General features: G+C 40.0%; 1 protein-coding gene across 1 annotated transcript in view; it reads right to left on the minus strand.

The window, feature by feature from the left end:
- Positions 1 to 288: 288 nt before the first annotated feature.
- Positions 289 to 23951, minus strand: part of PLCL2 (phospholipase C like 2) — a 185163-nt gene continuing 161500 nt past the window's right edge. The window contains exons 5-6 of the mRNA XM_077811295.1: positions 17068 to 17177; positions 289 to 1254 (exon numbers count right to left, since the gene is read on the minus strand). Of these exons, the coding sequence (XP_077667421.1) occupies positions 1075 to 1254; positions 17068 to 17177 (290 nt within the window). The 3' untranslated portion in view covers positions 289 to 1074. The remainder of the gene's footprint in view (positions 1255 to 17067; positions 17178 to 23951) is intronic.

Consider the following 23951-nt stretch of genomic DNA (forward strand, 5'->3'; position numbering starts at 1 on the left):
CTCAAGGATTCAATAAAATCCCCCCTGCTGAATAGAAACTGCATTTTAATCTTATTTTTCTTTGAAAATAGTGCACTGTGTGATGATACACTGCACTTTATTGTTAAATCAGAAGCCCAAATCGATGACTCTAGGTTTGTCTAACAATTTTATGAGTACATTAGCTACTGTACCTTTATCTAAAATAAATAACAGAAACAGGTTTCTGACAAACCTCATAACTGAGATATCACCTACTATGTATAGAAGAAAATATTTTTAAACTGAAAAATAAAGTTAAAGTTTAGTTAAAAGCTTTACTTGCATGGGAGTGATATCACAAAACTTGCTTTTAATGTGAACACTTCACTTCACAGAATGAAAAATTATTTACAACACTTTACTTGCAGTTTGGTCACTTCTACATTAGCTATACACATTTGCTGAAGTTCATAGGTATGTATCTTCTTCAGACCTAGGCTATATCAGACTGATTGCACATTTTCCTTTCACACAATGGCTGTCCTATAGTGCACTGAAGAGTCAGTGAGCACTGTCTAGTTACATTCTCCTTTTTATTTATGGCTCAACAAGAAAAAAAATATTCCCCTTCAAATCCAAATACCCTCAAGTGTCTAAAATAAAATCCACATTTTTTAGGGAATGTGTAATTCATTTTATTGACCTGATTTTCATAAGTTAGGTGCACAATTGCATACCTATGTATTACAAACAATTACTGAATTTTGCACAAAAATCAAGGAATTGCACACCTAATTATTTTGAAAATCAAGCACAGTCACAGTCTAACCTAGGAATCCACCTCCCCTTTTCAGCACACGTTACTGAATTATGATATATTTTACACATATACATTTTGGCCAGCAAGATAATTTCCATGTTAAACAATCTCATTGCCGTCACACGCAGAATTGCAACGTACATTCACAGTTTTAATAGATTGTAATTAGCTTTTCCAGTTGTGCTTTAAAAACTCCAAATATAGTTTTCAATATTAAGTGCAAAGCAAATGTCCTGTGCAGCTACAATTGGTTGCAGAGTTATAAACTCCAGAATTATGAGCAGAAAGTTCCCTCATTCTCCAGTTTCATCACTTGACTTTTCAGGTATGGCCTCCAGGCTTCGACGGGGCTTTGAGACATCTGCATTTTCAGTGCCTGGTTTATTGAGTCCACATGAAAGAGCGGCATAATGGATTTGTTTCAGATTCTCCAATGTCTCATTTTTAGCATATTTTAGAAGATCAGCTTGTCCCTGTAAGAACAAATACAATTAGAACACACAATCAATAATAGGATTCTTTTCAGATTTATTGTACAGTTGCCCTGCTCATGAAGATCAAAACCAGATTACTGTGCGTTAGTAAGAAGCCATGCTGCTTGCTTTCTCTGGAGCCAACTGGATGTATAAACAAAAGAACAGAAACCCTCGCTACCCAACAGCTTTCAGTAATGGAATCTGCTACAGTTTTAACACAGGCTGTTTATTAATGCAGACAGATGTGAAGATTCATTTGTACACCTCACAGGGCAATTACATGCTTTTGTTTTTTGTTTACCAGCAACTCTCTTCACTCAACATTACCCTGGTGATAAACCTAAATAAGGGCTAGTGTCAGAGAAAGCCCTTGTGAGAGGGGCAGAGAGGACTGAAAACTCAGCGGGGTTACATCTATGATGCTTCCAAGGAATTGTATTTGTCCTGCTGTACTAGGAGGAGCTTAAGGAGATGCTCAGAGAAAGGGCAGGCCTAGAACTTCGACAGCAGGACCTGTCCTACAGAAATTGCTATCCTCCCTTCCCTTGGTGGAGTTATGCGATCATTATCTAGGCTCTCCCTACTTGCAGCTGTGCTCAGGAAGATCCAAAGAGGTGAACCACCATGAGTCAATGCTGCTACAAACAGCAACTCCTCCATATGCTATTTACATGCAGGAATCCATGGGCTGACCATGCTACAGAGAACAGCCTCTTCCCTGAGTCACCACTGCACATAGAAGACTTCACAGTACCCATGTAGAGAGACTCTTGGGGCAAAGGAGACTACATTTGCACTCTCTGGAGGGCCGCCCTTTGCTCGCAGAAGTAAAACAGGATAAGCCAGGTCTGAATAAGCATATGAGATCGGTATAGAACTTGCTAAAGAATGTTACGGTACTGAAACCTACAACTGATGAAAAATATTTTCATATGGAATCAGAATGTACCAAATTATTTCTGTTTGAGCCACACAAATGGAAAACATTGCTGTATACAAAAAATAAATAAATAAATAAATAAATAAAAATCCTCCTTGAAATTGCAATTGGCAATGCATGTTCCACCTATGGGGAGACAAGTAACAGAAAGTTCAGCTACTGGTTTCAATAACGTTTTGATTCTTTCATCTGTTAAAGGAAACCAGGACTTTTTTTTCCCCCCCCAAACATGACAACCAAGAAAGTTAATTTAAAACATTCCGGTAGAATAAGTGAGTCATAGCGAGAATGCATCTGTCTCTAGCACAAGTTGTTATGTGGATTAGTTAGAATGCACTTTTAGAACTTTATAGAACTTTAACCAGGCTGTTTATTATAGGTTGTGCTGGTAGCTCGGCCTACAATTAAGCTTGCCTGACACTCCCCATTATGAGACTTTGTTGCTTACAACTATGTGAACCTTTAACTGTTTGGGCTGAAATTTTCCATACTGTGTGTCAGCCTCAAGCTGATTTTTCTTCTGAAAAATTTCAGCCAAACAGTTCAGTCATTTCCAAGAACAAGATTACAGAAAAATGTGGGGTTTTTTGTCCATGTTAAAAAATCCTTGAGACCTTTTCTTTGAATGGCTCTCATGTTCAATATTTTAAAGCAAGGACTTGTAATTTGGCAGGGGGGTGGCCTTTGTATCAGGGATGTGCCTTTTGGTGTGAAAATATGCTCAAGTTTGGCCAAGTTATGAGCCTTTGAAAACTGAAGTTTGCCCATGCTCAGTAGAGATTTCAGCAGCTAAATTTCCAAAGAGTCTGTCCTCAGGGAGCATGCGCCTGCATATGGCTGTGCATGTTCTATCCAGCCCAGGGCTACAAGTGTGAAGCATGACTTTCTCTGTAATGGCTGCTCCCAGTTACTTTGGGCAGGGGTGGGGTGGGCCCTAGAACTACGAGCAGGGAGATGGTCTCTCCTGTGCTATTAATTACCATGCTTCTGCCCATGCCTCGTGGAGAAGGAAGCTGTCTGATTCAAATGTAGAGGGGACAAGAGCTGGACCAGGGGGAGAAAAGGAGTGGATTGGGACAAGGAGGCTGGCAGTGGGGGAAAGAGAATCTGGGACTGGGAGCCGGTGTGGTTGGGCAAGGAGACTGGGTGGGACTTTTTGGGAGAGGACACTGGGAGATGATGGAAGAAATGCAGTGGGGCTGGGAGATAGTTGGCTTATGGGGTGAACACTGAAATCAGACAAGGGGCTGGGGAGCAGAGGGACAACTGGGACTGACTGGACATAAAAACCAGGACTAAGACCTACTGGGGAGAGCTGAGAAAGCTGGGGTGCTGGGAGAGAGCAGGGGCTGGCTGGGAAAGAAGACTGGGGGCTGGGGTGGACAGGGTGACTGAGACAGGATGACAAGCCTGCAGAAGAAGACTAGGACTGGGAGCGAGTGAGTGGGGTAGATGGGATGAGGACTCAAGAGAAGAGAACTGGGAGTGGCTGGGCAAGAAGCCTGGGACTGGAAGTGGTGGGGGAGAAGAGGAGAGACTGGGGTCTCAGACAGCGAGCCTGGCCGGGGAGACTAGCAGTGGTTAGGCAAGGAGACTGGGCCGGTAAGTTAAGAAGAACAGTACGGGGCAGGGAACCAGGGGTGGGGAAGAGACAGGACTGGGACAAGTTGAAGGGAATGGTGCAGAATGGGTCAAGTTATTGGGGGGGGAGCAGTGGAATAGGCAGAAGAGTCTCTGCCCACTAGAGCACACTCCCATCCAGAGCCTGAAATGGAACCCAAGATTGCTGAGTCTCACTATTCCTTTGCTGTCAGCAAATATCTATGAAACCCATTGGGAAAAGCGTGCCTCTCTCCCTGCACCCCACTGCTAGTCCACACAGAGAATGACACCCTGCTATTGCTATCTGTTACTCCATTAACTCAAGTGGGAAAGGTCAATGCAGTGGATCTAAAGATTCCATCCCTGCTGATGAACCATGTGGTTGTCAATATGATGCCACAGGATGGAATCCCCCCCTTCCCCCCCCCAGTTTGCTTGTTTAAAAACCTAGGAAATTACACACAAACTCTGTTAAAAGTCCACTACTGAGATTGCAAAGTAAAGCACTTAAATGTTAAGAAATGCCAGAATTAGGATTAATTCTGCACCCTTAATTTCCCCACTGGTGCACAGGCAGTGTGACACAGTCTTTAATTACATGATCACTTACTGTTTTTCCACAGGACCAATTTTCAAAGCTTTATAATTCTTTCAAATGAATTCACCCCAGAACAATACAAGGCAATGTTCCTTGGTAAGGGCTATTACAATGACCTATTTCCTTTCTTTGAGCCCTTCCATTTTGGCTTAGGGGATATTCAAGAAAAGGAAGCAAGACTTTTAAAAAAAATTCATAGATTAATTGATTCCAAAGCCAGAGAAGACCATTGTGACCATCTAATCTGACTTCTTGTAATAACACAGGGCTCCATTGAACTCCTCCCGTCCCCCCAAAAATGTTTGATAGTTGGCAAGTCCAAATAAGCCAAGTAATAGCCTTTTCTGACAAATAAATCTAGCCTCTTCAGCTTCTTTTCCTTTAGTACTGCTCTCTTCTGTCTTGCCTTCTTGTTGGCCATCATGATAACCAGGGTGGTTGTAAAATATTCCATATCTCCAGATGGAACTTGATATTTTCTGTCCACCTTCCTGGATGTGGCGGCAATTGTAGCTGGGGTCTGCTATAGTGATTGGGCTGAATCCATTATTGCTTCATTTATAGGCCAGGATGCCATCCCAGAGCAGTAGATTGCAAAATATTCACTAGTTTGTGGGTGGGCTCCTGCACCTCCTCCAATGGTAACTGGAGTGCCGTTGTTGTTTTTTCCCAGAGGTCTTGGAACTCCTTAAAGTCATCTAATTGTGGGGCCCTGTGGAGAAACACTGCTTCACCCAGAGATGATAAAGCAACTGTTCTTGAGGAATCTATTGAGGAAGGGCTTGTTTCCTCTTGTTCCTCCTTATGACTATGAGAGACTTGAGTTGGTGGAGGTTCGGGTGCTGCTTGAGTTACTAAAAAAATGAATGAAGGAGCTGTAAGCACTTATGGTTGCTCTGAGTAGTCTTGCTTCTCGTGAGATGACCAAGGTGCCCAACAGGGCCACAGGGGCATAGAAGTACAGTCCTTGAGGTCCTGGGGTGAGGAACCAGGTTCCTGGGAGTGTTGAGGGCCCCTGGAACTCCTAAGGTAAAGGGTGGTGGTGATGCTCTCACTGAGTACACATGGCTGTTCATGCTTGTGATCATCACCTGAGGTAACTGAGGATGCTGAGGAGAATGAATACCCTAGATCCATCACAGATGCTGTGGATCTGGGTGTTGCTGGCAATCGCACTGAAGTACTTGATGCCATATTCAAGAGTCTCAGCACAGTCAGGGTGAGTTAGGTTGAAAGGAGTGAAAGTTCTTGTGGGATTGGAAGGTCTTGATAAATCTGGCTGGTGCTGGTACATGCATCCCGGGGTGGCTGGTCCAATCAGTGCTGGAGTTCAACCCTTGACCATGCCTAGCCTCTTGACAGCGCTGACTTTGCTACCAGTGCTTGGGTAAAGTGTATTTTTCCGCACTGGTATTTCATTCATATAGGCCAGGGGCTCTCAAACTTTTTTTGCTGGGCCCCCCTTTGAAAATATTTGTGACAACACCCCCCCCCCACATACACACAAAAAAGGTGATAGCAAATTACTGTACATAATCATAGGAGCATACGTGTGGTACTGCCACCCTTACTTCTGAGCTACTGCTGGCGTTGGTGCTGCCTTCAGACCTGGGTGGCCGGAGTGCGGTACTGCTCTACCCACCCCTACCTCTCACAACCCCCTGACAATAGCCTTGCAACCTCCTTTTGGATTGAGATCCCCAGTTTGAGAAACACTGATATAGACAGAACTATTCCGAAAACTTTCCGAACAATCTGTAATCAGGAAGTGGCAAAGCTTCAAAAAATGTCTCCCAAAAGGTAGAAGTTTCAAAAAATTCTTAATGACTGGAAGATAGGGGAGTAGTGTGACAGAATGGAAAGAGTCATGCAATCTCACCTACAACACTTACTGAAGTAACAACAAAACGCAGTAATAAGGACCTTAATAAAATTAAACTAAAAAGCTCCTTTGTATGGATTCAAAGATTTGTCTTCTCAATCTAGAACTCAACAGTTGGCCTAATACAGTAATTCATTTGTTACAGGTTAAATGTCTCAACGACTAGACAAAAGCCCAATCCTATAAGCCCTCTAAGTGAGGAACTACTAGGAAATGCAGGACTGATCCTCCACTCCTTATACGTTGTTACAGAAGACCCCAATTTCTTAACACACTATTTGATCCTGATTCACAAAGTGAAGTACTATTATATACAATTGATTGCCAACTAGAATATATGTATGCTCTGAAAATCTATGCTGCAAAACCAAGATGGATGCAAAACCCATGCATTCCAAAATTAATGCAAACCTAACCGATGGCTCAAACAAGAATGAGATGCACACACCATAATCCAGAATGAGTTAAAGGAAAACAACATTCAAGGAAACAAAGCAATCAGCTACGCCAACAGTAACCTGATCTTTAAAGGCAACTCAATCCTGGAGCCTGAAGCAATTCCAAAACTAAACCCAGCTGCTGTTTGTTGGCTGTATGGTGATGTCAGTTCTACCAGCCTTTCACCTCTGAAGAGTTGCCTTCAAATCTGGGTTAGGTCAAAACTAAATGAGCTTAATTCTCTGAATCTACTCTCCACTGGAAAACTGTCCACATAACCAAGATTTACTACCACCAAATCTGACATGATTGGGAACCAGTCTGGGGATGGGAACAGTAATGGGTTTGCATGTCACAATTAAGGCAAATTGCGAGGAAGCTGCCATCCTGGACTGTAACCACTGCTGTCCACTAAAGAAAGGAACAACAGAATAAAGCACAGTATTCTATTTCATATACAGAATACTGCTGCTAATCCAAAACCCTGTTATCTGAACCTCCACATTATCAAAAAGGAGTACTAGTGGCACCTTAGAGACTAACACATTTATTTGAGCAAAAGCTTTCGTGAGCTACAGCTCTCCTCATCGGATGCTTATGCTCAAATATATGTGTTAGTCTCTAAGGTGCCACTAGTACTCCTTTTCTTTTTTGCGAATACAGACTAACACGACTGCTACTCTGAATCCACATTATCAGAATCCCTTAGCATGAGATAGATGAGATATCTGCCTCTACAGCGTGTATCTCATGCTGGGGAACAAGGAAGGGATTTGGATAATGCAGAGGTTTGGTTAAAAGAGCAACCTGCCCAACCCAGCTAGGACAGTGAGGAGGAGCCGCCCTTGGCCATGGGGAGGTCACCCTGATGCTGAATGGGTCCTGTGGCAGTGCAGGGAGTCCTTTTGCAGGCCACACTGTCAAAGGGAGTAAGTGCGTGGGGCTGTGACAGAGGAGCTGCAGAGGGCTCCCTGCACTTCTGCAGGGCTGTGGATACTCAATCCCTGCAGACGCTAGCCCGGGGTCTCTGCTCTGCCTTGTCAGGACCGCAACCTCACCCTCGCACCATGTACCTGCAGGCATTGGCTGTCACCTGCTCTGCGGCAGCACATGGAGCCCTTTGCAGCTCTGCTGTCACAGGAGTGAGTGAGAAGGGACAGCAAAGATCCCCAACCAGGACTGTGAGGAGGACAATGACGAACTCCCGGCTGTTGGTGAAGCCACCCCCAATTATCCGAATAAAATGTATGTTACGGGCATAACTGGGAGTATATTGTACAGTAGACATTCATTAGTAGCAACATATCGGTGCCCTGTTGCTATGTTGCTCCTATGTGGCTGTAGCTGTTATGGGGCATGTCAACAATTCACAGTACGGACAGTGTTCCTGTGGGAAATGTTGCTCATAAGTCGTGGTTGCTCTTACAAGGTGTTGCTGCAAACGAGCATCTACTGTATTAACATTTGTTCATATGTCACAAAATGAATTTAGTACAGTATTGCTTTGTGGCCCATCATGTATTACTTGCTTTAAAGGACATCAAACTCCAACAAGGATATTCATTTATAAACTGTTAAAAAAAGAGGACATGAGTTAATATGCAATATCAATTACATTTCTTTAACTAATTTAAATTCTCATTTGCCTGTATTCTATCCTAGAAGAGCAACTTCATCAGCATGGAAAAGCTCGTGCTTTGCTTTGATATTTTCAGGTATGAGCTGTAATGTCAGATCTGAATAGAAACTGAAACGTAATTAAAAAAGGAAAGGGTTTTGCGTTTATCATCTCCCTACATCTGTGAAATGAGATGTTGGCTTTGATCCAATGTGACAACAACAAGTAGAATGTCTCAACAGTTTTACATTTGCTTTACTCTGTATCTTCTCCTGAAGCTTGACTTTTTTTTGTCACAGATTCTACAGTACCATGTGACTGTCACTATTATTACTGTATATTTTACTTTTAAAATGACTTGTTGGCCAGAAACTAAAAAGGAAGTAGGAATGTAAAGAAATGGAAGGGCAGACACCACAATGTGGAACAGCACTGAGCCACCAGATTGGCTGGCTCAATAGGGGTGCTCCGATGTATGTAGTCTGTCTAAAGGGCAGCAGTATTTGAATAAGAAAAGGGTTGGCACTGGCATCTTGATAAAATGCAGTTCATCTTGACTTGTGTGTGTGTATATGTGTTGGTTACATTGTGCATCTTTTCTCTAGTGCAGGTATTTGTGCTGCTTCTTGTACATGGTTGTGCAGGTTCTTACACGTCCTCCTTTCCAACAGAACAGTAAATTTTAGGCCACTTAGGGGCCATCTCCAAATAATCACCATTGTTGATTGTAGGTTGGGATGATTATGAGGTGTAGATTATGATTGTAGGTGTAGAGTATGGAATTGATGGTAAACTCCACAGTTGTTGGCCATCTGAGAGAAAAAGCATCAAATCATCAGTCACCTGTGCTGATGTGACTTAGTCTGAGGACAGCCCCTTCCTCTGAATGAGAAATGGTTGGTGTAGGTGCCACAAGGTAGGTCTTGGAACTGGTGCTACCACGTATTCTGTCTTTGAGCATCTGGGGGAGACCAGCTACGTGTCCTTTCCAGGTCAAAGAGTTCAGAAGGAGTGGCCATCATGAGCAATTCTTGTGTTTAGGTAAGTTTTGTTGCATCATATTTTAAAACGTTGCAGTCTTGGAGCCATTTTGAATAAACAAGGAGTTCATGCTGGCATTTGGGTGGGGTCTCAACAATTGACAAAGGGTAATTTTGTAAGTATATTTATAAATAGTATTTAGGTACAGTACCTGCCTTATTGTTTCATTGATTACAAATGCTTTGCACTGTATGGTCTCACATTCATTAAGTGAAATTTGTACCCATTGTGCTCAAATTAGGAATAATGAAGAGAAGCACTCTTCACCACACACACATACTCCAGGATTGTCTGCACCACAAAAAAACTGCAAGTTTGAACACAGTTTGTCAATACCTGGGAGCTAACCCACGTTCAGTACCAGTTAAACTACTCCTAGTGCTGCTGCTCATTGTCAAGATTTTTTTTTGTAGTGTAGACAAGCTCCATGTGAAGAACATCTGAGATATATTTGACAAACAGAAACTCTAAATTTATGGGTGAAATCATTCTGTGGTTTAGAAAATTGTTGACATTCTGTGATAATGGGTTGTGAATAATGGGTTGTGAACCCAAGTAATGGTGACTGAAACCAGTTTCCATCCTACTTGTACTTTAACAGTAGCTTAACATCAGAAGAACTTTCGTGTTTAATATTTAAAAAGGATGTTTAATATTGACATTACAAAGTTCTTCTGGTTATTAAATTTTCATGTTTAATCCCTTTAAGGCTTTCCTGGACTTTGACTGGGGACTATTTATGAAACCATCTGGGACAACCTTTAAATACATCCAGACTTTCCATTTTGTGCCTCAGTAAAGCCAAAGAACACTTGCCAAGGCCATGCGAGCAGTCTGCAGGAGCTGAGGGCTGTGGAAGCAATGTTCTGAGCTGGACAAGAACGAGTCCACTTCTATCAGTAACTCCTTGGTATACCAAGGATGAATTTGGCCATATAATTACAGATTAGGAAGCCTTGGGTATAGTGGTTATAATATGTATTCAATTCAAAGGCTGACTGTTTAATAGAGAAATTATCAATTTATTTTATTATTTTATCCAATTTTCCACTATGTCAGCTGGAGTTCAATTGTACCAATTAAAGAGAATCAGTATCTATAACTTGAGGGTGAAATACAGCTTAATTTGTTTAAAAATTACATCAGCTGTGTCCTACGGTCCTGACCTTTCCCTATGAAGGAGCTAAGATTGATGCTTGGTTTTCAGCATGAGGATATTTTTGTAGAGTTGTTCAGATTAACTTGACTTTGCTTTATTATAAGAGGTTATGCTTTTTGCTTAAAAGAAGCAGGCTGATTTTGAATAGCTATGGGGAAATACAGAGCAAATAAAAAGAACCTGTATTGTTTATTTTTCCTTCCTGATGCATAAAGATAGCCTCAAAAGGTATGTCAATACTTCAGGGGCTGGAGGGACAGTCCACAGCAACGGTTCTTAATATATAAAAAGTGCTTTCCCCATAAGGTAATGATCATACCTGTCATAAATATAAAGGGAAGGGTAAACACCTTTAAAATCCCTCCTGGCCAGAGGAAAAACCCTTTCACCTGTAAAGGGTTAAGAAGCTAGGATAACCTCGCTGGCACCTGACCAAAATGACCAATGAGGAGACAAGATACTTTCAAAAGCTGGGGGGAGGGAGAAACAAAGGGTCTCGGTCTCTGTCTGTCTGATGCTTTTGCCGGGGACAGAACAGGAATGGAGTCTTAGAATTTAGTAAGTAATCTAGCTAGATATGCGTTAGATTATGATTTCTTTAAATGGCTGAGAAAATAAGCTGTGCTGAAAGGAATGGATATTCCTGTCTTTGTGTGTTTTTGTAACTTAAAGTTTTGCCTAGATGGATTCTCTGTGTTTTGACTCTAATTACCCTGTAAGGTATTTACCATCCTGATTTTACAGAGGTGATTCTTTTTACTTCTATTAAAATTCTTCTTTTCAGAAACTGAATGCTTTTTCATTGTTCTTAAGATCCAAGGGTTTGGGTCTGTGGTCACCTATGCAAATTGGTGAGGATTTTTACCAAACCTTCCCCAGGAAGTGGGGTGCAAGGGTTAGGAGGATTTTGGGGGGGGAAAGACATTTCCAAACAACTCTTTCCCAGTAACCGGTTAAACATTTGGTGGTGGCAGCGAAAGTCCAAGGACAAAGGGTAAAATAGTTTGTACCTTGGGGAAGTTTTAACCTAAGCTGGTAAAAGTAAGCTTAGGAGGTTTTCATGCAGGTCCCCACATCTGTACCCTAGAGTTCAGAGTGGGGAAGGAACCTTGACATACCACACACACAGTATGGGGTATGGACACTGCAATTAGTGGGTGTACTGAAAGGAACTCCCTGCACCCTCTCCAGTGTCAGTTGTTCCTATCGGACCCTAAATTTATGATTTAGTACTTTGACCATTACACTCAAAACCTTGAACTACATGTAGTTCCTTCCTAATATAAAGTCACAATATACACCTTCATGACCACAGCTCACACCTTTTCTTTAGCTCACAATACATGCACTACAGTCACTATTGAACCTCCATTTAGTGTGGAATTAGAGCCACTTCCAAGAGTGAATTAAAATCATATTACCTAATTGACCCTGCCCTTAGAGGTGAAGAAAACAATATTGAACTTCAGTGGCATTAAACTAGTTAAAATATCTACATTATAAATATAATATACAAATAGAAAGGTCAATCTTTTTTTTTTCCAAAAAAGAGACACCTCACAGAAAGATTGTAAGTGTAAAGTAATAATGGCAAAGAACTTTAATATCCTCTGATAAAAGGTGGTTTATACACATGATTATTATTATTGTATATGAAGTTTCAGAAGTTAGTAAGAATATCTATTGGTTTTAAAGTTCATAAGAATGTCACTTGTTTTTCAAACTTCTCATTAGGATGAATAATTAGAAAATGCCCTTTTTAGTATATGGTAGTGGTGGAAGGGGCAGATTTTGCAATGTTCCTGTGGAGTACACAATAAATATAAATGAAACTAGAAACCAACCCATCACTGAAGGAGAAAGAAACCCACACAAACGTTTGCTTGCCAGCAATATGCAAAACAAGAATAGTAGATTTAAAATTAATTATGAGGTCAATGCCGATCTTAGAGTAACTTTAGAATTAACTGCTAGTGTCCAAAACAAAGTATCTGGACTTTTATTATTTGCAGGTCACTTTTAGGAACGTGAACTTGTCTTTTCCTTTACCACCATATGAAAACCAAAGACATACTATACAGTGTCTTGCTGCACCTCCACAGTCAGTGAGCACCTGGGTCTCTTCACCTTTAAAGATGTACAGTGGATTTTTCACAAAGATACCCACATGCATTATTTTTAAATTATTTTGAGGAGCTCCACAATATTGTACCCTTCACAACACAAGCTCATTACGCTCATATAACAAAAATATATTTAGAGGAAGAAATAATTACCCACAGTCTATCCCGTTTTCCAGTTTTGGCAAAAGAATTGACATTTGTACCTGACATGTCTAGAGAGTTAGAAAAGAAAACGCTAATATCTGAACTGTGATGGTTCTTAAAAGTTTTTCTTTGGAGCGGGGTGGGAGCAGGTTGAAGCTAGTAAACAGTGAATGCACTCAGAAGTTTAAAATCTCTAACTTCCTTTTTTTTTTTTGCTTTTTAATTTAAACACCAAAACTTTTCAAATAATAAAAATATATAACCACATTTCACAAGACTGCCTCGAGATTTAGAATACTAATTATTTCACTGTTCTTCAATTAAGTATTATAGATAGATCTATATCAAATTCCAAGCAGCTCTGTTCTCACCACAAAACTGTAATTCAAGGATCAATGGGAAAAGGAGCTGAATGAATATGTACATGCTGGAGGCCTGGGAATCAGTTGTGCTAGAAGCCAAAAATGCTTCCCTGTGTCATTAACAGAAATGCAATACAAACTACCTATCAGGATATATTTTACACCAGCATGAATAATCCCTATATATCCCAGTACACCAGATTTATACTGGATAAACTGTGCACAAAATGGGCTAGTATTCTAAAAGAATGAGTTTTTCAAGGAAATGCATGCAAATAAATCCAAATCCTGCATCCGATGTGACACCCAAGTAATTAAATGCTGTCCCCAGTAAGTCAATGGAAACTTTGCCATTGACTTTAATTGGGTCAGGATGACACCCAGCACACTTAATGCAAAGGAAACTGGCTGGGCTGAATCCCTGTGTGAAGTTGAATCAACAGATCATAATTGCTGGAACCTTGGAAAAATGACCCCGGTTTCTGGCTGCTCAGACAACCAGTCTGGTTGTGCCTGAACGTGCTGTATCTCAGCCCCACAACTTTTTTAGGCAGAACAAACACACTTTATATCGTTTTTGTTCAGCTATTCAAAATTTGGCATGTGCTGACCAAATCCTAGCTGTAAATGTGCCTAACAATCTAGGTCTAATTTTTCAGAAGTGTCTAGAGATTCTGGGTGTTCATTTTGAAACAATTTAAATTTAACTATGTTCTGAGCACCTCTCTGAAAATTAAACCCCTACCTCTAAAATGTTTCCACCTGGGCACCCAAAAATGGAATCACTAGTCACTTTTGAGTCTTGGCCCTGGTTCGCACTGTTGTGAGGTGTACAACTTGCAACTAAAATAACCAAGACCTAGAATAACTGTTGTCTACACTGCTATTAGCTTAGAGACCCCTCATCCTTTTGATGGAGACAGGTGAAAAGGACTAATCTATGTACGGAAAACACTGAGGTCACTAAATTAGTCTGTTCCTAAACAGATGAAGTATTTAAATTTGAAAAATCCTAGAACTTTCTTTAATATTACGAAAACACTATAAACAGTTGTAGTCAGCCACATGTTGGCCATATCTGGGTCATATCAGCATACTGAGCCCTACTTATCTGTATCTTTTTACTCTATTTTTTACTCTATTTTGATATTTCTCTTCTGATCACTGTAATATTGAATGATGTGCTGGACTCCTCTGCTATAAGGTAAAGTATTTTCATTTATTTCTGTAACCAACGGTGTTTCTGTGATTTGAGAGCTATTTTTTCCTCTTTTATTTTTTGTTCTCTTCTCTGTAGAAGCCTCCTATTTATGTGTAGAGACACCAACAGGTCTTTTGGGTAAGAGAAGTCTGGAATGAGGGCAATATCTTGACTTCCATGAGAATTAACTCAATGACATATTAATATATTTTCTATCTCTAACTACTAGGAACTGATAGCACTTTGCTATTGTTTGAAAAGATGTACTCACTAAAAATGAGCAAATCAGAGTTCCCATATAAATACAGACTATAATCCAAGGTAACACTTAAGCTTTCTTCTGTTATGGCCTATTATTGGATTGGATTTAACATATACGTTTATTTTTTTTTTCTGAATAAAAATGTGCTGCTGATTAAAAGAAAATGCTGCGTAAATTTAATTTTACTTTGCATGTGTGCTCTCATCTAAGCCTCTCTATTCAGAGAACAACAACAACCTGGGTTGAAACGACCTCTACTATTTAAGATGTTATGTACTTCAGTCAATTGACCTATTGATCATAGTTTTTCCAAGCCATACAAAGTTGGCTTTAATTTTTAAGCCTCTCTCATAGAGCACCCTCTCAAGTGGCATGGTACTGTATCATGACAGTACCACATTTAGGGGCATCAGATTTTTTTTACGCCTTACTCTGAAGTATCTGAGACTGGTTCAAGTCTATGACTGAGACCTGGATTACCAGAGTGCAAGATGAGAAAGACCTATCTGTCTTTCATCTTCCCCATCTGCAAAATGGGGAGGGATAATAATAATTAAAGGGCTGCTGTGATTGTCTAATATTTGTAAAGCACTTTTCAATAATGTTTTACATCTTCAGTGTGGTATATCTCCATCATCATTTGCCACACACAGAGACAAGATATTGACGGGATGGCTCATTGGTCTGTTTTGCCATAGCATTTTCTATGGCACAAGTGGTACCCTTCTGCAGATGGGAGTTCAGTGTGGGAGGAACATTAAAGAGTTTTGTCCCCTCAGAAGGAAGAGCCTGCCACCTCCCAACCTTGTTGGTCCCAAGGGAATGGCATGTGAGGGTGACAGGCCTTCAGTACCGTGAGTGGTCAGGTCTACCATACTGCTCCTCTGCCTCCCACCCCCAACCCTAACATCATGGCTCCTGCGGACATTGGGATGCCATTGACCAGACGCTGCAATTACAGAAAACTCCCTATACTCTGAATAGGATGCAGACATGAAGTCTAAGTTATTGTTGCTTCAGGCCGTATTAAATTAGGTAGGAATTGCTAAGCTGATCTCTGATGCTCAGGAAAGAAAAGTGCAGCAAATAACAACTCCTTCCCCTCATGCCCCCCACAATGTTGGACCATGATCCCCCAATGCATCCAGAGTCCTAAGACATAGGGGAATGATGCTTCAGTTCCTCCTTCACCCAAGATCCACCAGATCTAGCAGAAGCTGCAGGACAATCTGGCCTCTTTAGCTTTAAACAGAACTTGGAATCTTACCGACAGAATTTATTAGCTGTGAATGCTCTAATGAATCTAACCTATTTTTGTTTCTCACTAGAGTTGGGCTCAAAGAGGACTTTTGCCATCTTAAATACTCTGAAAAGCACAGCCCAGCATCTGTCAGCTGAAATGGATAGCAAGTGTGGGAGAACAACCTGTTGGTGATGGTTTTGTATGTAATGTTTTTCTATAATGGGTATAACAACATGAGTGTGGGGAGAACTAAGCTGAGAAGGGGGTAGAAGGAAAATTTATTTTCAACAATTAAGAGGGTTTAAAAACTATGCATTAGAGGGAGAAAGAAATGAAACAATTTTTGTAATTAAAATAGATTTTACAGTTTAATGCAGGGATGAGGTACTCAGCTGGACAGGGGACTGGGAATCTATTAAATTTAAATAGAAAACTATTTAAATTGAGGCTGGAAGGACTGAATTGGAGAAATTAAGGGAGACAGCTGTGATAACTATCAAACTATTTTACTCTACTGTGCAGAAAGATTGTAGACGACAAATATGAAAACCATTCTGCATTTTAACTATTTGAGGTGTCCATTTGAAAACTGTTTATACTATATCACTTCATGTTCAGTCAAAATTTAAGCAATAGGTGCGTAAGAAAAAGCAGAGGGAATTTCTAAATCAAACATACTCAGTTACTCAAATCAGAAGTATTAATACATTTATGTATACATCATTAAGCACTATTAATTATAGATTATGAAAGATCAACACTTGTATTTACTTCCTTTCTTGATCTGCATTTATCTTGATACTGCTTCTCCTTTTCAAATCACTGAATAGATTTTAAACAACTGCATAGCCTCTTCAGAGCCCTATTTATTCCATAGAAATCAATAATCATTGTCCTATATGGATATTCAGGACCACAGGGGACCCTGTTAACATTAAAAGGTTTTACAAAGAACATATCAAAAACTAAACCAATCAAAAAACCCCAAAGAAATTACAATGGTAAAATTAAGTGTATTTGTCTAAATTCATGTTGACAGCCTGCTACTCTTTCAGGATACTTGAGCTAATTTATAATGATAGTAAAAAATGAAATCACATCACACAGTGACCACTAATTAGCTACACAAGACAATATAGTTATAAGACCAAGTGTGAATGGAATAAATAACATAATTGCCAGCACCAGAGACATTACCTTTAAAATTGTAATATTCCAGGTAAAACTCTCTACTGCTTTTTGTAGTTTCCTTTCTTTTAAACCTTCCTTTGCTCCTATATTGTGCAGGTTTTCATGGAACTCCATTGCTGTGGAGGGTGAAAAAGATGAATTTAATATCTTTGTATTTACTCTGAATTTTCATGATGGTAGAGTTAGATTTCTAGAAACATTTCATATAAATAGCTTCCTGGAACTGCTGTCAAAAGCTTTGATAAATCTGAACTGGAATAAGGCAAAGATGACAGACTGAAAAGAAAATCATAATGAAAAAACAAATTGAAGGACGAGTGAAAAATCTGCACATTTTTATTCTATACTGGCAAATGTTCATGTTTTCAATCATACAAATGTAACCAACATGTCAATGTACATTTATTCTCTAAGAAAAAGGTAGCATGTTGTAAGTTATTATTGGGTTATATAAAAACATTACCATCTTTACTATACAAAAAGCCACAGTACCTGCAATCAAATTCATTGTACTATATACAAAGGTCTTTTTGTGAGTTGCTGTAATATGGAAACAGTAACGTCAAGAAATGTTATCCTCTGACAAATGTACTTTGCACCTTGGTCTTTTTTGTATTAAATCTAGATAATGGATAATTTGACAAAACCATAGCATTGTTTATACCAATGGACAGATGGAACTTTGCTTTAAGAAACGTAACTTACGTCCTACATCGCTGTTGTTTCAAGTCATATATGGTAAATTTAGAATAAAAACACTGATAGCTTCTTCATACAAGGACAGAATTGACTCCCTCATGTGCCCAGGCAGTGCAGCTAGTATGGTTCTGCTGCACAAAGGAAGGCAGGATGCAGGGTGGCACTCCATCTATGGCTATGTCTACACCATGAGCTAGGGTTTGATTCCTCTGCTTGTGTACACATACTTGCACTAGTTTGATGTCAAGTAATTGTCTCATTGCCACACTGTAGCCCTAGGTTGGGGATTGAGGTCCATACCTCTAAATTCCCTGACTCAGAAGATGTGGTCCATAATGTACAATACTGTAGTAATGTCTTGCAATAACATACAGATATGAACAAGACACACATTTTTCCTTAATCCCATACCCCCTCGTGTCTCTACATGTCAGATTTATGGTTTTTGTGTTTAGATTTCTTTTTCTGTCTTGGGAAAACTAAGCATTTTACCTGTTCATAACAGTCACATGTCAAACCCAGGTACATTAAAAAAGTTGAATCCCAAAGCCAACATCTTTTTTTTAAAAGCTTCACAAATTGATTAAAAATATAATAAATGCAAAAATGACCACTTTGTCATTTGAAACTGACTGCAAGGAAAACTGAAATAGTGAATTCCTTACCTGAATTAAACTAATGTATCATTTTTATTTAAAAACATTAACTTCCTCATAACTCCTACTCAGTCTCTAGAGTGCAGCCTCAATTAAACCATTCATTACACATTTGCCCAGCACAGATTATCAACCAGGTGAAAAATTAAAATTCATTCATCCATAGTATTTATTTCCTGTCCAAATAATCAGTTTAACAATATGACTAGGGATAGATTTGTAGACCCACAGCTACAATGTCCAAGTCCTACTACAGCCATGAAAATACAACTTTTCTTATGTGCAGTTGGAGACCTCTGAACATATTATTTTCCCAGATCCACAGTTTTTGATACACAGTGCTGCATTCAGCATCTTAGCAGGAACGCAGGCCAATTCTACAGGAGATAGGTATACAGGCCCTGCCCCTTCATTTCATAACCATCTTCCCACCGGTAATAAATTCAAAGACAAGCAGGGAGGAAGGAATGCAAGTGTGGATGCAATACATTCAGGATGATGGGGTTCAGAGCATACACAAGTTTACTCGAGGTTGGATTGATGTTTGGGGATCAGGAAGGTAGCTTTAGGGCCAATTCTGCACTATGACTGAGGTGTGCTTGGATGTTTTGACCAGTGGCTGCTGCAGGGAACTGATTGCAGGTCTCTAATCCTCAGTTGCCCACCCCACAATGGACTCTGTGGCAGTGGAGAGTCATGCATAGTGAGGCTCTGATTCGTCCTTCTCTCCCCACCATGTGTGCATGCTCACACCCAGAAAATCTTCGACAAGTACCCTCATTCCCCTACTCTTGGGATGGGAGTGGGCTGACCTAGGAGATGGCAGAGCCAGTGGAAAATTTCCCCAGGGAATTCTCCACTAATTATTTTCAGCTATTTTAATTGGCATTTTGTGTCATGTCAGCTTTGCAAAGTGGCTTCAGCAGGACAGAGACTATGGCCTTGAATTTTTACAATAAATTTGATTATGAACAAAGTTTGCTTTCCACTAGCTCAGGAAAAGACATGTTAGCTGACAAGTAAACCTGGATTAAGACCAGGTGATGTCTCTCACCTTCATGAGCACCACCCTCACCCCAAAACATTTTCAGAGGCAAAACAAAAATACCCAATCTTAAACCACTAATCTTAATTGAAATAGGATAACAAGTTTTAAAATAATTTAGTAAAATTAAATAATTTAATTTTCAATTAATTACTGGCAACTCTTTCTTTTAACATGTGTAGTCTTTGAGAAGCTCTAACACACTAGGAAAGGAGTATGGTGTAACTAATCTCACACTGTGACAATCAGTCCTCTGTATTGCTTTCATCCTATTACAGGATCAACAAGAACTAACATTAACATTATTTTTATATCTTCAAACCATGGCTTTATCTGTTACAGCTTCATTTTGGTTCAGGTCTGAATCAGTCCTTGAAACTTTTGCAAAAATGTTTTGGTCTTGGGAAAAATGTATATTTCAAAATGTTAGGAACTTTGCAACAAACAGATATTTCTGACTGAACGTACATAATAGATGCTGGTTTTTCCACAGGATTAATTGTGGCAGAATATTTTAAGGTCATTTACATAAAATCTGCTGTAACTCACACTGGATTATCAGCAGTACTACTCTGTTATATTAGTATTGAAAGTACTGGGCACTGACATTGCTATTGCCTGGAACACACTTTACCATTTGTATGGCCTCAAGCTGTTTGAAGGGAGAAAGATGAGTCCATGAATTGCCTCCATTTCCAGTTCTGTTGTTGTATAGTGAGGGGTGTGAAAGATGGTGTGGTGTTGCCTCTCCCTCCAGTCCCACAGCTGGAGAGAGAACTAACTCAGTATAGGCATGGTTTTGCAAGGTACTAAGCATTATGGCCCAGATTCAGCAAATCATAGTCTCGTTGAGGTCAGTGTGCCTCTTCAAATGTTTAAAGTTGAGAGTGTGGTCAAGTACTTTTCTGGATCAAGACCAGAGAGTTCAGCACCTGGCCAGACTGAGCTCTATGTGAGTTGCAGAAGCCCCTAGTAAACAGGGCACCAAATGGCTGCTTGTTTTGCTTGTGCTTCTGTCTGGCCATTTCTTGCGTTACTACTAGCTAACAACTGATAACAAAAAGAGTAACAGATAAATGACTTTAAATTGATGTGGGGAAGACAGAGAAGGGAACTAAGGAGGAAAGAGATGGTTTCTCATCAAGAATTAAATGAAATGGGAAACAGATTTGCACAAAATCATGTAAAAATCCCTTAAACTAATATATACTTGTAGTGAAAACTTATCTATAAAATTAAATACAGAATATATTAATTGGAGACACAGAAAACATTGTTTTTGCAGGATATAATTTCTTATTTTTTACAAGTGCACATTCAATTTTAGCTCTCATTAAGATGAAATGAATCTAGTACTCAAGCAGGTTTAATTACTTTATTATTCTAAGATCATTAATATTTTGGACTGTCTGATTGATAACAGACACTAGACTACACTAAACCTGAATTATTAGATTTTTCAGAGCTGTATTCCTGTATATACCATCTGTCTAATCCACAAAGCACAAGTTACCCATCTTTTCTAGCTTTGCTGACAGCTGTCAAAAATGGACAACAAGCTAATGTTTCTGAGAGATTATGAGGATTACATATGATACCCAAGAATGCTAAGGCAACTTTCAGCTGTTAATGATTCACTATGTTTGTGCAAGGAAAACCCCCAGCAAAATCTATAAACACACTGTTACTCTCAGAGAGTAAGAATATCTGGTTTTCTTCTTTGCTAGGACCAAACTTTTAGCTATGAGAAAATGCCACACTTAATTCAAGCTATACTACTTCTAAGAAGGAGGGTTTTTCTTCTTGATTTAGGCTATAACTCATTCCACGCTACAACTCTAATTCAGCACGATCAATGTAATTAGAGTCAAACTGAAACATTTAGACACTGGCCTGAATAGGAATAGGGAATAATGTGGAGCAAAACTGTCACACATGGAGCGATGATGTTTCAGCGAGTACAATTTCACCCTGAGCAGCCAAGTGCATTTGGAATGATGCAATCTGCTTCGTTCAGTGCAGCTGGCTCATTGTGCGTGCTGGTAGGCCACTGCATCACTGCCTCCCTTGAGTCAATGGGCACCTCTGGAGGCACACATAAATAAGCAGTAAAACCATGACAGGCCTTTGCGTGGGCCATTCAAGGTTGGGTGAGAAGCTCCTTTCATTCCCCCCAATATCTTCAGCTGGGTTTGTGATGATTTATCTCTGAATGACTTTTTATAAACCTGTTGTCATAGTATCTGGGCTTAACTGGTAAATTAAACACCACAATCCATTAATTAAAATGACTCATAATACAGTATAACACTTCCCAGAATGAAAGATAGCTATCATTATTAATAATTAAAAACAGCAATATAGCACTTCTGCAGAGCCAATCAGGTGCTGGACCGAGTGATGTCTTAATTAAATACTTGACTGAAATGATGCATCTGAAGGTGCAAACTCTGACTCCGGCAGACCACCAGAGGGAACTAGCACTCCAGGGATCCCAGTCATTACGATAGCACATAAAACGACATACAGGCCATAAAACAGCTAGATCCCAAACCATAGCAAACCTCATAAATTAAAACCAGAGGAGGTGAGAAACCAGGGCAGTTCCTGGAGCAGAGATGTAATATGCTCACATGGACCCACTACATTATTAGTGAACTTACTGCATTCAGTGATAACTGAAAGCTCTTTAGTGGTTCCTTATTATATTAACTATTTTAACTGCACCAAGAATAAACAGACTAATTTGAGCATGTTCAAACTTTTCTCAAAAGAGAATTATTTATCAAAAGAAATTATTATGAAAATGAGATCCTGCTAAACAGAATAGGTAGGGCCCTACCAAATTCACGGTCCATTTTGGTCAATTTTGCAGTCATAGGATTTTAAAAATTGTAAATTTCATTATTTCAGCTATTTAAATCTGAAATGTCAGGTTTTGTAATTGTAGGGGTCCTGACCCTAAGAGGAGTTGTAGGCGGGTAGCAAGGCTATTGTAGGGGGGGCTGTTACCCTTACTTCTGCGCAGCTGTTGGTGGCGCTGCCTTCAGAGCTGGGCAGCTGGAGAGCAGCGGCTGCTGGCCAGGAGCTCAGCTCTGAAGCCAGAGCTGCTGTCAGCAGTTGTGCGGAAGTAAGAATGGCATGGTATAGAATTGCCACCTTTGCTTCTGCGCTGCTGCTGGTGGGGCGTAGCCTGCAAAGGTGGGTGGCCACCAGCTTCTGCTCTCCGGCCACCCAGCCCTGAAGGCAGTGCAGAAGTAAGGGTGGCAATACTGCGATCCCCCTAAAATAACCTTGCGCCCCCCCCCCGCAACTCTCTTTTGGGTCAGGACCCCCAATTTGAGAAATGGTGGTCTCCCCTGTGAAACCTGTATAGTCTAGGGTAAAAGCACACAAAAGACCAGATTTCATGGTGGGAGACCAGATTTCACGGTCCGTGACGCATTTTTCATAGCCGTGAATTTGATAAGGCCCTAAGAATAGGTAATCTGAGGGTTTAAAAATATAACTTCTGATTCTCTTCTGGATTTTTGCTTGAAGAACCATGGCTATGGGTCTTCCATGGCAGAAGGTCAGTCTGTGGGAGCTGCAGTAGTTTAAGTATCAGATAACCCCCTATTCCATCAAGGAATTAAGGGCTGGCCAACACAGCCCAAAAATGGTGACAGGCTTCAGAGTGGTAGCTGTGTTAGTCTGTATCAGCACAAAGAACAAGGAGTACTTGTGGAACCTTAGAGACTAACAAATGTATTTGGGCATAAGCTTTTGTGGGCTGAAACCCACTTCATCGGATGCATTCAGTAGAAAATACAGTAGGAAAATATATATACACAGAGAACATGAAAAAATGGGTGTTGCCATACCAACTGTAACAAGATCAATCAATTAAGGTGGGTGATCATCAGCAGGAGAAAAAAAACTTTTGTAGTGATAATCAGGATGGCCCATTTCCAACAGTTAACAAGAAGGTATGAGTAACAGTAGGGGAAAAAATTAGCATGGGGAAATAGTTTTTACTTTGTTTAATGACCCATCCACTCCCAGTCTTATTCAAGCCTAATTTAATGGTGCCCAGTTTGCAAATTAATTCCAATTCCAAAACTGTATTTTTAAATGATAAAACATAAAAGGCAAACTGAATGATACAACTGGCTGGTAGGAATTTTGAGCCATCAGTTGTCAGAATAATTCATGGTTTAGAATTTAGGTTCACTTTCTGAAGCCTAAGCTGTAATAATTACAGTAACGGCTAACAATTCTCATCAGCTAGAAACAACTTATCAGGCAGGCAGATATAGAAGCCTGTAGAGTTATTAATTTGCAAATGAGACACCACACATTATTTATCATTTTGCTGTTGCTTAATGTACCTAGAGCAGCAGACAAAATAAATTTCTTGTGCTGTCCAGTATATTAGGTATGTCAGCTGTGAAGTGCCGGTGTTCCATCCTCAGAATAACCAGTTCCATTTTGGGATATTTGTACCAGGT

The sequence above is a fragment of the Eretmochelys imbricata genome, chromosome 2 (genome assembly GCF_965152235.1).
Source record: "Eretmochelys imbricata isolate rEreImb1 chromosome 2, rEreImb1.hap1, whole genome shotgun sequence".
Classification (NCBI taxonomy): Eukaryota; Metazoa; Chordata; order Testudines; family Cheloniidae; genus Eretmochelys; species Eretmochelys imbricata.